Raw genomic sequence first — 16,880 nt, 5'->3', positions numbered from 1 at the left:
CACATCGTTAACATGTCCTGACATAGTACCTAGACTGTCTCCAGTGTATCTATGTACAACATGTACCAATGATTGTCTGTTATTTCAGTAAATTCAAAACATGTTTCAGCTGAGGAGTTGATGAAAAGTCAAACATTCTTCAAAGCCAGAGAATGCAACTTCTTCTCTGCAAGACTTTTGTTCTCACATACTGCCCAAATATTAAAACAACTGCCATTTTCCAAAGGCCCTCCCTTTATATATAATTTCAATTTCTACTGTTATTATACCTTGTGCTTTCATTAGTTATTAATGTTTTTTTTATGTAAAATATATTTCACAATCTAACAACATGTTTATATTACTACAGTGTGAAATCTGTAGTACAATGAATATTTGAAAATTGAAACTTTAACCTTGGTAAGAAAAATAATTGTTTTTACTTTCCATTTGTGATTTATTTAACTTCACGTTTTTTAAGCAGTACATGTAGTATTCATCACCTCATCTTCACTTCCCCTCAGGAAAGTCATCACTTGGAGTGTCACTGTTTCGTCTTGTGGAACCTATCTCTGGCACCATCTTTATTGATGATGTTGATATCTGCACCCTGAATTTAGAAGCTCTTCGATCAAAACTGTCTATAATTCCTCAGGACCCTGTCTTATTTGTGGGCACTGTGAGGTAAATCTTGATGCGTAATCAATAAATATATTCCTGTTTTTGTGTAAATAGCATGATGGTATTAGATTAATACCTCCAAGCATTTCAACATTATATTTAGACTTGATACTAGGTAAAAAAAAATCAAGTTTTGTTTCCAACCAACAGAATATTTAATTAGGGCTGTAGAAAGTAGCAATGTTTTGTTCCACAAAAATTGCAAATATGTATGGAAAACTGCACAAATTTCATAGTGTTTGAAATATTTTTGCACTGTGTCCTTCTGCATTAACATAAGTAGCATTGTGGGAATCTTAATATGCATGAATGATTACTTAGACTAAAATATTGAACTGTGGAACATACACTTTGCAGAAGACATCTCATGTTCTGCTTAGCACCATATGTGCACAGCCTGTGAAAAGAGTGGGCCTGTGGAGGAATATGTTTACAAAAAAATGTGGTATGGCATTCTGGCGCAAATAGATAATCAGTCTAAATCGCAATCATTGGGTCTTTTTTGGGCTGCGGAAGCAGAGGGGTAGTGCTGTAGCTTATGCCCTTTGAGCTCCCTAGAATTATCAGAACCATATTGACACTCATATTATTGTTGAACATTTTTACCTCCCAATCCAGTTCCATATCTGTTTTGTTTTTTACACTTGTTGTTTTTGTTTCTTTATTTTTAATTCTGAAATTGGCACAAAAGGATCAAATATAATCTCAGAGAAGGGGACGATGCACCTCATATTTTATTTTTACCACATAACTACTAGAATGCCTGAGGTGTGGCATAGGTTTTTTCTTCCTTGAAATAAAGACCTGTTGAGCAAAAGTTATTGCCATGATTTAAAGGTTGAAAGGAAACTGGTCATTCACCTTTGATCTATGATCCTTTTCCGAAAGCATTATCTCATGAAAGACCAAGTGGTAGAATTGCTGAATGTGACATTGTTTGCAAGTTTCTGTCATTGTTGTGGCCCTGTACTAGTGTTGTTTGTTGTACGGAGAAGGGTGCATTTCCACAAAGATAGTAGAGATGGTTAGAAAACATGACTGCAATGAATGTGTACAAATAAAAGCTAAACATTTTAAAAAGAAACTGAAAGTGAAAAAAGAGTAAACCTAATTTTACAGATATAAATTACCCAGTGGTGGTCGCCTAGCTACCATAGGAAGATCGTTTTGGGGTTTGGTAGTAATGTTACCGCCATTTGACTAATCTCCTAGAAACTTTCCAAAAAAAGCTCATCCCCCTCGGCTCCTTCATCAAACGATCCAGGCAGGGGCAGCTCCTCCATAATGGATGGTCAGTCAGCAAAAAATAAAATGATATTGAAATGATATTATCATTTTATTTTCCACTAATTCACTCAGCCATGGAATCTAGGGCGGGGCCGGGCCATGGCAGGGAGGAGAGTTGTGCAATGTAAGTGCACATGTCGGTGTGGCCAGTCCGACATGCACTTACATTTCTCCAACACAGCTGTTTTCCACAGCCAGATGGCGAAATGGCACTGGCTCCCTGTGCCTGAGAGAGCATCAGACCAGCCTGCTCAGACCAATCCCAGTGCTGCTCTCATGCTTGGAATAGCATGAAAGCAACGTCTGGATTCGGTGGGGAGGGCAGCCTGTGCTTTGTGCCCAGTGACTGCCAGGAGAGGAGCACCAAGGCGGCCGGCAGCATTGGAAGCAGGACAGGTAAATTAAAAACTTTATATTATTCCCCGAACATCCTCTTCTACTCCTCTGACCACTTTGGATTTGCGGCAGCTGCCACTGAATTTAGGGTGTATGCAAAAGAAACAATAGATGGATGGAATGTTGGACAATGCAAACATTCACCCCCAGTCACAAGGATCTGGGTTTAATCCATCATTCTTTTGCTCACCAAACCACCCCAGTTTGGAACCAGCCATATGCAAATCAATCTTGACTTTGTTCATTATGAAAACAGTCCAGCCCGAACTGCCAAGCCAGGTCTTCCCTGGACCGGAAACAAGTATCCTGGGACCGATTTCAGGGCATCACCCTTCATCAGCCAGGCTTGCTTGAATCCAGTGGTGTAGTGAGCACGGGAACCACGTCTGGGCATACCCTTCCCACTTTGGGCGACATATGCAAAAGAAACAATTGATAGACAGAATGCTGGACAATGCAAACATTCACCCCCAGTCACAAGGATCTGGGTTTAATCCATCATTCTTTTGCTCACCACACCACCCCAGTTTGGACCCAGCCATATGCAAATCAGTCTTGACCCTGTTCCTTATGGAAACAGTCCAGCTCGAACTGCCAAGCCAGGTCCTCCCTGGTCTGGAAACAAGCATCCTGGGACCGGTTTCAGGGCATCACCCTTCATCAGCCAAGCCTGCTTGAATCCAGTGGTGTAGTGAGCATGGGACCCATGTCTGGGCATACCCTTCCCACTTAGGGCGACATATGCAAAAGAAACAATTGATAGACGGAATGCTGGACAATGCAAACATTCACCCCCAGTCACAAGGATCTAGGTTTAATCCATCATTCTTTTGCTCACCACACCACCCCAGTTTGGACCCAGCCATATGCAAATCAGTCTTGACCCTGTTCCTTATGGAAACAGTTCAGCCCGAACTGCCAAGCCAGGTCCTCCCTGGACCGGAAACAAGCATCCTGGGACCGGTTTCAGGGCATCACCCTTTATCAGCCAGGCCTGCTTGAATCCAGTGGTGTAGTGAGCACGGTACCCACGTCTGGGCATACCCTTCCCACTTAGGGCGACATATGCAAAAAAAAACAATTGATGGACGGAATGCTGGACAACGCAAACATTCATCACCAGTCACAACGATCTGAGATTAATCCATCATTCTTTTGCTCACCACACCACCCCAGTTTGGACCCAGCCATATGCAAATCAGCCTTGACCCTGTTTCTCATGGAAACGGTCCAGCCTGAACTGCAAATTGCTCATGACGAATGGTTCCGTCATGAGCACACTTGCACTTGTGCTCATGATGGAACCATTCTGTCATGAGCACAGAAGGGGTTAATGATGTGAAGAGAATACTTAGATGTAGAACTTGATGCACTCATTGATGTTAATAAGGAAGACCCTCTTCCCTTCTGCTGTGAAATGCGTTCCATCATGACAGTAGAGGTCTGGCATATCAAAACACATGTTATTATGATATATGAAGCCCATGCTATGGTCAGGGACAAGTGCTGATATTGTTTTGTAAGTGCACATGTCGGTTTGGCCAGTCCGACATGCACTTACATTTCTCCAACACAGCTGTTTTCCACAGCCAGATGGCGAAATGGCACTGGCTCCCTGTGCCTGAGAGAGCATCAGACCAGCCTGCTCAAACCAATCCCAGTGCTGCTCTCATGCTTGGAATAGCATGAAAGCAACGTCTGGATTCGGTGGGGAGGGCAGCCTGTGCTTTGTGCCCAGTGACTGCCAGGAGGAGAGGAGCACCAAGGCGGCCGGCAGCATTGGAAGCAGGACAGGTAAATTAAAACTTTATATTATTCCCCGAACATCCTCTTCTACTCCTCTGACCACTTTGGATTTGCGGCAGCTGCCACTGAATTTAGGGTGTATGCAAAAGAAACAATAGATGGATGGAATGTTGGACAATGCAAACATTCACCCCCAGTCACAAGGATCTGGGTTTAATCCATCATTCTTTTGCTCACCAAACCACCCCAGTTTGGAACCAGCCATATGCAAATCAGTCTTGACTTTGTTCATTATGAAAACAGTCCAGCCCGAACTGCCAAGCCAGGTCCTCCCTGGACCGGAAACAAGCATCCTGGGACCGGTTTCAGGGCATCACCCTTTATCAGCCAGGCCTGCTTGAATCCAGTGGTGTAGTGAGCACGGTACCCACGTCTGGGCATACCCTTCCCACTTAGGGCGACATATGCAAAAAAAAACAATTGATGGACGGAATGCTGGACAACGCAAACATTCATCACCAGTCACAACGATCTGAGTTTAATCCATCATTCTTTTGCTCACCACACCACCCCAGTTTGGACCCAGCCATATGCAAATCAGCCTTGACCCTGTTCCTCATGGAAACGGTCCAGCCTGAACTGCAAATTGCTCATGACGAAAGGTTCCGTCATGAGCACACTTGCACTTGTGCTCATGATGGAACCATTCTGTCATGAGCACAGAAGGGGTTAATGATGTGTAGAGAATACTTAGATGTAGAACTTGATGCACTCATTGATGTTAATAAGGAAGACCCTCTTCCCTTCTGCTGTGAAATGCGTTCCATCATGACAGTAGAGGTCTGTCATATCAAAACACATGTTATTATGATATATGAAGCCCATGCTATGGTCAGGGACAAGTGCTGATATTGTTTTGTTGATATGTTTATAGGATTACTCTTTCTTTGGTCAAAACTCATTTGACCACTACAATTTATGCCCTAGACATATGTTGTAATAGACAAGGCCAGTGTACAGGAAGAGAGATCTAATGGGCCAAGGTTTCCTTCATTTGAATTTCAAGTCCAAACCCAGTGATTGTGCCCAAGTCATTCCGCCATCGAGGTGAGGGTGCTGATAATTTAAAATGCTCTTGACCATGGGTAACAGTTGATGCCATTTTATACAATCTATAACCAATCCATGTAATATCCACTTGGGGAAATCCCAGATGGCTGCCAATTTCACTGTTTTTTGCATACTCTCTAGCCCAGTAGAAAAGGTGTGGTCCGCAATCCACAAATCAAACATCCTGACAGTATGAGGAGCAGAGCACAGTAGGAGTCAGGAGCAGAATAAAAAGAATTCTAGAAGATGATGCATTTAGCAGAGAAGAAAAACAAATGAGTGTTAGGTCTATGAGTGTAAGTTCACCGAAATAGTAAGTTAGGTAGTCGGTGATTAAAATGTGATCATTACTTTTCATTGACAAAATGGAATAAATAAAGATACTCTACTATGAATAGTACTTTTCAGAGCACTTGACGTAGAGTCCGGTCTCTCACCAAACCCTACTACGCACATGTTTAATAATCTTGTACAGAAGCCATTGTGTAGAATTGAGTCTGTTCTGAAGACCTACTATACATATAGAGTCTAACATATCACCTATTTCACACATTAAATTCACCCAAACACTCATATACATAGACTGATATACAAAGACACCTACAACTGCAAACACACACATACACTCTCACACACACATACACAAACACACCCAGAAACACACATGCATTCATTCATACGTACTCTCATATACAAGTGCACTGAGACATATAAACACACAAGCACAGACACTTTTACACTTACTCAAAAACACCTAACACATAGGTGCACACATATTTACACACTCTCATACAAACATATACATTTTAACACTCACACATGCATACATTTTTACAGTTTTTATACACAGAAATGCACTTTTGGATACAAAAAGACACACAATAACGGACACAAAAACACAATTTAACCCACAAACATACACATATTCTCACATATATAGACTACCATGCACAAAGACACTGTCAGGCATAAACCACACATTCACTCATACAAACACAGTTTCATGCTTACTCACATGCAGCTAACACATAGAAACACATATCCTTATTCAATCTCACATACACATTTTGTCATTCACACATACATACATACATGGTAACACTCAAATAAACACAGTCACACACAGTAATTCAAATACATCCATACTCACATACACACACACTCTCTCACACTTACACAAAAACACACATCTATGCACATGTGCACTCACACTTTTATACAATGTCATATGCAAGTACACTGTAATTCACACACATACTCAGGCACATCCAAATTTTCACAACAATAAATACAGGGATACTTTTAAAATGGCAAAACACTGATACACATATGATCATCCACACATTCACACATGCATACACTCTCAAACAAATGCGGGTACAGATGCATACAGTGATTTCTTTTCACATTTCCAGGCACACATACATACATAACATAGAGCAAAATGTTTGTCTTTCTTTAACCAGACAAGCTGGTTCTAAGAAGAACATTTTTGTCTATTTTAATAACTTTTTGTAATTTGTTTGTATTTTTCAAATTTTTATTGGAAAGACTAAGGATTTGAGAAACTTGGAGACACACCAAAAGAGGAAAACAATTACTGATTCCTAGAGCTCTTGTGCTCCTTAACAAGACAATTTGCGCACACTGGGGTCATTTCTCCTTAGCAAGCTAGAAGGCTGCAGCAGCTGCAGTATAGCACAATGTCCTTTTATTCCGGAAGGATGTCACTCTCTTGCTGCACCATTTGTAGTGGTGCTTATTGTCTTGGTGCATATGGAAGAGAAGCTGAAGATGTAGGAGCTTCATGAGCATCCTTTTTGCTTTTCGCTGTAGTGATGTGTCTCGGGTGGATGGCTCGAAGATGATGCCACTTCCAAGTAGTCCCTTGGGAGTATTTTTTGGTGGTTTCTCTTGAAAACATTTTCTCATATAGGTTGCAGATCGCATGTTTCTGGCAACAGATGGAAGAATTGCCACACCAGTGACTTTTTTCAGAAAAGGTTGTTATTCCTCTTCTCTCTTCTCTTTGCTTCCCTCTCTACCTCCTCTTAAAACCATTTTCTCAATGTAAAATGGAAAAAATAACCAAAAAAGACTGCAAGGCTGACAGTAGAGATAAAAAGCTCATATCTTCTTCTGTGTTACAAATTAGGTTTTAGGTTGAAGGTGGTGAGAACCCTTCTCAAGCATAAACCACCATCACTGTCAAGGTGAACCACACGTCATTAAATTAACCTGTACTTAAACCTTTGGTAGCTTGATACAAAAACAGTCATGCTTAACTTAGAGGTAATGTGTAAAGTATTTTTGGAGCACACACACAGTAATAAAGTGAAAACACAACACAGGAAAATCCCACATCAATTTAGAAAAAAAGAGTAACCTTTACTTAACTATTTGACACCAAAATGACAAAATTCTAATTAGTAGAACTGGGGTTATGAATTTGTAAAGGTTTTAGTGCAAACTGGCCTAAAAGAACAAAGCACCAATCACAGATATCTATATGAGACTGGGGAAAAATTGAAAGTTATGGCCGATTAGGATGGAGTGCGGTTTGGATATACTAGGTGGGTTGGGCCCAGTCTCCACTTAACTTCCAACTTAAAAGAATGTTTGAAGAAAAATGTCAAAGAAGGTGAAGTTTAGTGGGGCAAGGCAGCTGGCAGTATCCGAGGAGGAAGCATTGTACTCGGGAAGCCCTAGGCGAAGTCGGGGTGAAGATTTCTACATTCGACTTAGTCTAATTTTTGGAAGTCGAAAATCTCCAGTTGGACTAAGCAGCAGGCTGTAGCCCATAAGGGCTGCACAAGGCTGAATACCCCTTCTTTGAGGAGCTGCTAAACTGTATTTGATGCTGCGGAGAAGAACACCTTGGACGGATCAGCAAGCAGGCAGGTCCAAGTCTTCTTTGAGTTCTCAGGGTCCTTTTTATCAAGAACATTCACGAATCTCGACTGTAGGCTGTTTACCTTTACCACCACTCCCAAGAGTCCAGGACTGAGTGGACACCACTTGGAAGATAGGACTCACTTCAGGCTGGGTCCAGGTGCAGGACTAACTTTGTTGGAACTTCTAAAGTCCCTGTAGCTCAGAGCAGGAGGCCAGCCAACTAGCCCTTGGAGTCCCACTGGTATTTCTAGGTTCAATCAGCAAGGAAGTCCTCCAGAAGCAGGGAAGTCCTTTGAGAGTTCAAGCCAGGCTTCAAGCAGCATGGGAGGCCTCTAACGTACAAATCAGCTCACAAGCAGCAAAGCAGTCTTCTGAAGTGCAGAGCAGGATTTCTGATTGTCCACCACAGGTCCAGAAGAGAATTGAAGAGTGGGTCTGAGGGTCCGATTTGTATACCCTTTTGCCAGAACTGTAGTGGAAGAAACATCTGGAGTTTCGCCCCCCACAGATGAGTCTGGATTTTCCTACCTCATTTCTCAGACACCACAGGGTCTGGGCTCACAAAAGGCTATTGTGAAGATCTTTGTGAGTATGCCTAGGTAGCTCCTTTGAAATGTAAGTGAGGCTGTGCACATCATCACCCCTTTTGTCCTAGCAGGATGGGCTAGCATGCTAACACCTAGTCCTCATTTGTGTCACTGTCTTAGAGAAACGCACAAAGGCCAACTGTCAGTCAACCCTAGTCAAGGGGCCCAGGACACAGGCTACAGGCACCAAATAGTTAGGACAAGATAGTGACAACCTTTTAAAAGTGCTGTTTTCAGGATTGAGACTTAAAATTGTACTTTACCATTAAAGAGTATTTTAATTTACAATTCTGTAGACGCCAAATATGACATATTTACCTGTTCTCAAACAGAAGTTATCACTTATTAGATGTAATAAGGTAAGCCAATGCTATCCTATGGGAGAGGTAGGCCTCACCGTAGTGAAAAATGTTTTTTTTGTGTTTTCCACTAGCAGGACCTGTAAAACGTAAGTGTACATGTTGAACTTTTTTAATACATTGTATCCTGTCCTATGGGCTGTTTAGGGCCTACCTTAAGGGTGACTTATATGTATTAAAAAGTGTGGTTTAGGCCTGGCAAAAAGTTTAATTTTCCAGGTCAAATTGCTGTTTAACACTGCACACAGGCTGCAATGGCAGGCATAAGACATATTTTAAAGGACTACATACGTGGGTAGCATAGTAAGAGTTGCAGGCCCACTAATAAGATTTTACAGGTCCGGGTATCAGATTCTGTCATCCTGCACCTAGATGTCATGAAGGACAACATGCACATCAACATTTACCATATCTAGTTTTGCTTTACTGTTTAGTCCAGGTTCTACTTCCTGGTGCATTATGGCAGGGGCGGTTTCTTTTATAGGGCGTGGGGGTAATGCCCCACATATTTCTTGCCTCTTACATTTTTTTAATACCATGAATCCTACCTGCAGTAGGTGTTGCTTGCTCAGCAATCGGCATAGCTTCTGACCCCCGTTCTGTGTGAGGGTCAGGCAGTCAAAGTACAGACAGGCTCAATCACTTACTGCGCATGAGCATGTCTCAGGATTTTCAGGGCTTGTCTGATTTAAGCCATTTATTCTGGGGCCTGCCGGAGCGTAAGGCCACTCCTCTCCCTTGATGAACCCCACCCTCTCTGATTGATTGCACTTGGGCGCTTCAGGCTGCAGCCTGGGCTTCCCAAAGGAGAGTGTCAATCAGGGGCGGTTCGGATTGGAAGCAGTTCATGTGACAGGTGTCATCACTGACGCCTGGTCATATGCTGTAAACAGATACAGTGCGCATGTTTCCGTTTTATAGAAACATGCACGCTGTAGATTTAGTAAAGTACTGCCTGAGAGATTTGATTTCCCCATTAACATCAGCATAGACTAATCACTCCCTTGCAGTGGAGCGTGCCTCTCTAACACGTTTCATCTTCTTTCCCCAGGGCCCAGACCATCCCCATGTAGTGTCACATTTTAAGCCTCATGAGACATCTCGCAATGTCCGTTTACTCTTGCTTAGCAGCTCCCGGTGACTCTCTCGGGATCGGTGAGGAAACCGTTATTGTGTTTTTTATTGTTATAATTCCTTTATAATTCCTTCTCTTACTGACCTCTCTCGTCTTGCTGCTCCAAGGGCTCCCATTAGAAGTGGGTGAGCCACATTACAGTGCAAGCTATGGGACTTCTCTGGCCCTGACGGCCTGGCACAAGCAGGGCTTGGGCAATATTTGGCATGTAAATTATTCATGTGATAAAAATGCAAGCTACCAATGAACTTTGGCCTGGCAACATGCTTAATGCCCTATTCAGTGGTGAATGTTTTGATGAGACTGATAAGATGCCGTCAAAACTCAACAGGTGTATTTCTGAGTTTAACTCATGAAAACTTTATACCCTAGTATATCTCTTCTAAGGACAGGCTACACACATTCCTTCGTCCCTGTCCTTGTCGTGCTGCAGCTGCAACATTTTATTGGCTGACCTCCTCACTGTCACAGTCAGCACTCTGTCCCCTGGTGTTCTGCAGACAGACTAAAGAATACTGTGCAAGCCCAAATACCTGTCCTTCCCGCAACTGAGGCTTATCGGCGTTACAGTTACTACAAATGAAAGCTGCTCAAAAATTGAGGTCGCTGGCTGACACTGCCCAACTCTTCCCTTTCTAATTATTTCCTATATTCAGCAAGCTAGATGATGTTTATTTCATAATACCCGGAACAACAATCAAATCAAGAACAACTTTTGACTGATTGCAGCATCGATCAAACAAACTTTCTGAGGGTTTATTGCAATGTTGAGGCTGGCCAGGGGAGTTTTAAATGGTCGGAACGCAGTGAACTCAAACAAATCCACGTTACTAGCCTCCCAGATCCCTATTTTAAAGTGCTACCGATGTAAAATCAACTTCATCATCAATGTTAGTAAGCGCAATATCAGAATAAATTATTAAGACCAACAAGAGCGCTGGATGTAAGAGTATGCAGCAGGCAGCAATTATAATGGCGGATTAGGTCATCTTTTTTGGGCGGTATTGTCGAGCTTCCTCTTTGGACCTATGGATCTATAAATCAAAAATTTTCAGCGCTGACATCTATGGAAGCCCGGCAGGGGCTACCATGAACTTTTCTTTACTTCACAACCATGCATCTGATGTGAGAAGCGTGGGGAAGAGGAATGGTGTGGTATACATGAACATGTCTGCCATAAGATGGCTTAAGTCTATTATTGTTTCTGACATGGTCCAAGTGTAACTCTTGGAGTACCTGTGGTGTTGAATGTGTGCATCTGAGAGACAAAGGTTGCGTGTAAAGACTAGGGGAGCTGTGTGTGGTTTAATCTTGTATGTTTGTGAGAGGGCTTCCGGTGTGTTTGCGATGACACAAGGCAGGTATATTTTGATAGTGCTGGCTTAAGTGAGTGGGGACACCTCATCCATAGTGTGATTGTGAAGGACAGCATGTCCCTGTGCTTGTTTTCCATGTGTTTTGAGGCCTAGCTTTGTTTAATATGTGCATGGCTAGGTTTTTTCTGTTTGACAGATCTATGGTTAGTGTGCTTTTGTGAGTTTGTGTTGATTTTTTTAATGTGTCCATGACCCCCTCCCCCTGCCATTAGCCCTACCACTTTAAAATGTCACCAGCCACCACTGCATTATGGTACTTATAGTTCTCTCTCTTTTTAGACATGGTGGTGTTTCCCTAGTCACTAGCTTGGTTCTTGGATCCTACTGTTATCTTATAGAGAGTTCTATCTTCAGATTCCTTACCTTGGAATTTACCAGGCGTCAGGCTGCATCTGGAATCTTTTGCTCAAGCAATACCCATGTGACATGGTCGTGCTTGAGACACCAAAGACCGACGAGCTGGGGGTCGGTTACCAACATTATGCGGTGACAGGCACTGCACGGTTTAAACCCTGTCTTCCTCGTATTAGATTTTTTCATCTCACAGAGAGATCACTGTCCACTGAGCATACACACTATAATTTATGATGGTTTGTCTGTTGTGTCCCGAGTTTTCTTTTGTTTTAGAATTCATTTTATCCTATAGTTTCCCTTTACAGACTATCAGTTTCCTAATCAAAGCCTGTCTCTGCCTTCTCCAGTCCTTAGTCTATGCGCCCCCTTCATTCCCAGCCTTCAGGTACTTTCTTGTATCTGTTCTACCCTAGCACTAGAATTCCCTTTTCCTACAGAGAGCTTACACTTTCTATAACCCAGTCTAGTCCTAATCTCACCCTGCTAGACCCCTGAAACTGGGGACATGTGGTATCACTTTAATAGGAACATATAAGTAAATTAAGTATGCTAACCAAGTGTAGGTCAATTTGATCATGTTTTACAGTGTGAGCATAAGCACTTTAGCAGTGGTTAGCAGTGGTAAAGTGCAGTGTCCTAAAACCAACAGAAATGAATTTAGAAAACAGCAGGGGTCAACGAAAAAATTGGGGAAAGCCCACTCCAAAGGCTGTCGGATCTAACAGGGCCTAAAACTGGAGTGTAGAAAAAACTTTTCAACACTAGCTTACTCCCTGATGGCTGGCTGGCCATCTTTCTAACTCCAGAGGAAGGCCTCATACATACCCCATATTGGTACTAGATAGAGGGTCTAAAGGGATGGAAACAATGGCAAAGGCACCTTTGTATCAGTGTATTTTTCTTTGCAAACAATATGTTCAGCCAGCAAATGAGATAAATATGAAGACACGCTGTTATAGTTGGGATAAAGCAGTGGTTCAGCTACATGATGAACAGGCTGAGGCACTATGGCATGCCATTTCTCAAGGAATGGAGTCTTCAATAAACAAGATATAGTCTGTTCTCATCTATGTGGGTTCAATAACAATAACACTCTCTTCAGTACTAAGACATCATTCATGGCTTAGAATCTCCGGTTTTTCTCTAGATCTTCAATCCAAGATTTAAAATGTGTAATCAAATAGCAAATAAAGTCCAGATACTCCTCAAGGTCGTTGCTTTCAGCTATTTCTAACTGCTTTAATACACTACAGCAATTTTGAACAGTATTTTTAACTCAACAGTGGCCTTAGTGGGTTAGAGGTGCTCCCAGCTTTTAGAGGCACACAAAGTACAGAAAGTCTTCCAGGGATAGAGCAGAGACAGAACAAAAGACAGGGCAGCAATTGAAGCATCTGCAGCACATGAAAAAACTGCATTACGAATCTTCACATAGCATGTAATACCAGGGAGAGTCAGATTGATGGGTTTTTCTTTGAAAGACAAGGATTTTGCCCAAGAGGCTGGGGTGTGCAAATAGTGATAAACTCATAATGTTGAGACCCATTTTGGGACTTTAGAAGTTTTAGGAGAATACAATTCAGCGGTGTCTCAGCACGTGCCAGAAGCGTATTTCTATATTCTTCTTATTATGCTGTAAGGGATCTATCTTCAGGTCAGGGTTCAACTCTTCGGCCCCATGTCTGCACCTTAAGTGCTCACTAAGGTGCTGAGAGTGGTGATTTCAAGAGGTGCAGGTGTTTTATTAACGGAATGACTGACTCCTAAATTAATGAGTACCCTGCTGCACAGGTTAAGATTTGTCCTGAACAAAATCATAGCTCCCACAGATTATCAGTGTAGTAATGCTCTCTTATCTAGTGAAAGCATTTCTTCCTCTGGAGAAGCCTATTCTTTTATTTGTAGCAGTGAGGGATATGTAGGCGATTTATTTAACAGCTTGTTAGTACTATTGTACTCAAGGGCTTCCCTACTTATCCTTCTCATGTGGCTGGGATAAGCATTTTTCTGGCAGGTGCTCTCAGTAGGCTTCACATATTTTCACATTGAAGGAGTCTTTAGCCGGCTGGATACCAAATGACTTTGAGATGTTGCCATATCTACAATCAAGTGGATCCACTGCTTGCTGTTCTTGTGTTGGGAATTTTCATGGAAAGATACTCTGACTGATTAAGTGCTGATCTCTGAAGTAGCAACTTGGTTTATAGGTGCATGCCTTTTCCAATCACTCAGATTTTCTTAAAAATATTTAGGAAACTCCAGATGATAGATATTAAAGTGGCTCCAAACTGGACCCTGGAGAACATGGTATCCTGAATGGTAGGATGGACAAGAAAAATGCCAGCAGTATTTCCATTGCATCTATAACAACGGGAAGCTATTTATTACATGCAGGCGTGAACAGCCTGAAATTGCCTATTTGGACTTTATTTTTTTCTCCAGAGTTTTATATAGCGCAAACTTGACCTGAATCCAATCACGTATCAGAGCGCTTTACATAGCACCAGTTATGTTACATGAGGACACACAATCATTTTCTTTTGGTAGGCACGGGGAGATTAAGTGATTTGCCCAGAATCGCAGGATGTTCAGTGATATTACCGAGACTCGAACCCAGTTCCCCAGGTCCGAGGTCGAGCGCCGTAGCCGTTGGGCCAACTCCTCTCCCCCGCTTTAGAAGCTAAGGTTGGTTGAAGATGGCCTCTTTGATAATGTGGTTGACATCATGGTTGATATCACATCAAATAACACTGGGCATCTCTATAAGGATGCTTGATGGGGGTTCTGTATGTGGTGCAATTAGGAGTTGCTTCATTGTGTGATGTATTGTATTTTGCATTGCAATTTTAGAGTTAGGGCCACATCTACGAAGGCTTGAAATTGAGGGTTCCTAATTGCGATTCCTTTTTTGTCCTTCTCTCTTTTTTTCTTATTTTTATTGCAATTTTAAAAAAGATTTTCCACCAACACAGCAGACATGCAATGTACATATAGACGGTAAAATACAAACAGATAATAACCAATTAATGATAACAATAACATTCCTAGATATCATACCTAATTTCATAGGAGAGCAAATTGCACAGTGCCGGACGATATCTAGTTCATGATATTAATAGCAATCATAAATACAATGCAAAAAGTCTTCCTTTACAAATGCAGCAGCAAAATGGACAAAGTGCCCAGTGCAGTACCATCATTATTTCATTCCTCAATAGCCTTTTGTTGTCATTACCTTAGACCCTATCGGACATGAAAACCAAACATGACCAAAAACATCGGCCAGCTACACTCCTTTTTGGGCCCCCGCATAGTTCTGTCCAGCTCTATGCCCCCCGTAGATCATTAATCCACCTGATACCTGAGCCCAAATCCACCACCCCTTTTTTTCTTGTTTTTTGCCTTTATGTGAATACAAGCTTTTTCAAGGTTGTATTTTGCCAGCAATCTGGCCAGCCATTGATGAAAAACTGGAAGCTTTAGATCCAGACAGGCAGAGGCAATACACAGTTGAAATACCAACATGGCCCCAAATAAGAATAACTATGCTTAGAGACTCCTGAGTACGGAGTGAGATAAGCTGGGGAGTGACAGTAGTTTTAATTTTAAGTTTGGTATTGCACAAATCCTGAATTCCGTCTTTAATCACATCCAGAGGAGGACATGTCGCAAACATATGAATTAGATCGACCCCATAAAATTGACACAGTGAGCAGTGTATCCCTATTCCCCCACCCCACTTGGCAATTTTCCCTGGTGTATAAGTAAAAATATGTCTTATAATGTTGTGCTTGAAGGTTTGAAGAGAGAAGGACAGATTGCGCAAGGTGGAGAGATTCAGATAACAGTGGATTTAAAGACTGCAGTTTCTCCTGCCACTGCACAGAGTGTTTATCAATATCATCCTTCATTTAAAAAAACAAAAACATTTTATTGTTTTTTTTTAAAAAGCATTACATATTTGTACAAGCTGGAAGTTTAGACACAGCATAATGGGTACATGACTGATACTGAGGCAACATTACATGCAATAAGCACAAGGACCAAGTTTGTGAAATGTCCAAGAAGTGCCTGGGGTAGGGGGCGTGTCGCTCCCAAGGAAGGTGTGACTACTTGTGTGCATACCCAAAAGAGAGGTAATAGGGGGAGAACTAGTTACTAACATGGGGCACTTGAACCAGGGTTAGTGACGAGAGGGGAAAGTGGGGGTAGGAAGGCGGGCATGTGGTGATATTGAGTAGCCGGGGCTGTAGGCGTAGGAGAGGGGGAGCGCATGCTAATTCCACAGGGGGTGCCGGCGGTGGTACACTTGTGTATAGTAAGGGGGTTCTCAAGAAGGCAGGCAAACCTCAACCCCGAGGGGCGGTCGATCAGTGAGACACTTCAGGTGGACCATGCGACTGCGGGGTGTAGTGCCATTTTCAGTTGTATGACGGAAACGCAGAAGCAGCATGGCCTATTCAGGGGGAATGGGGCAGTGACTCACTCTACGCACCTCCTAGCATTGAAGTGCATCTTCCTCTGCAGCACCCTACTTATATACCGCTTCTACCCAAGCCGCCAAGGGGGTCCTGCTGGTGCACCACATTGCAGTGTGATGCCACGTTTGGCTCGAAAGCTGGCCTGGGCTGCGAACCACGATTCGACCATGCAGTGCTTCCTTTGCTAGAATATTCCTAGTGAGCAGGCCTCCCAGGAAAAGGTGTCAGGGAGTTCTGTGACCTCATGCTTTGTGACATTGATGGCACTCCAATAGTGCTGCTGGGCTATGCAGGTCCAGAACATGTGTAGGAAGTGTGTGCTAAGGGTCTGGCAGCAGGGGGCAAGCAAACTGTGACCCCGGATAATGGCGCTGAAGCTGCGCTGGCATTAGGTATGCCCGGTGCAATATAAAGAACTGTATATTTTTGAAGCAGGAGTTCTGGGAGACCTTCTTTGGGAATTCCAGTGTGCCCTCCCACTCTTTGTTGTGTAG

General features: G+C 42.6%; 1 protein-coding gene across 3 annotated transcripts in view; it reads left to right on the top strand.

Annotated features, from left to right (window-relative positions):
* Positions 1-16,880, top strand: part of ABCC12 (ATP binding cassette subfamily C member 12) — a 907,115-nt gene that overhangs the window by 731,403 nt on the left and 158,832 nt on the right. For all 3 annotated transcript variants that reach the window (XM_085640128.1, XM_085640130.1, XM_085640129.1), the window contains one exon: positions 504-663. In XM_085640128.1, the coding sequence (XP_085496254.1) occupies positions 504-663 (160 nt within the window). The remainder of the gene's footprint in view (positions 1-503; positions 664-16,880) is intronic.

The sequence above is a fragment of the Triturus cristatus genome, chromosome 12 (genome assembly GCF_964204655.1).
Source record: "Triturus cristatus chromosome 12, aTriCri1.1, whole genome shotgun sequence".
In the NCBI taxonomy this organism is placed as follows: Eukaryota; Metazoa; Chordata; class Amphibia; order Caudata; family Salamandridae; genus Triturus; species Triturus cristatus.
This window is presented reverse-complemented; position numbering and strand designations above follow the sequence as displayed.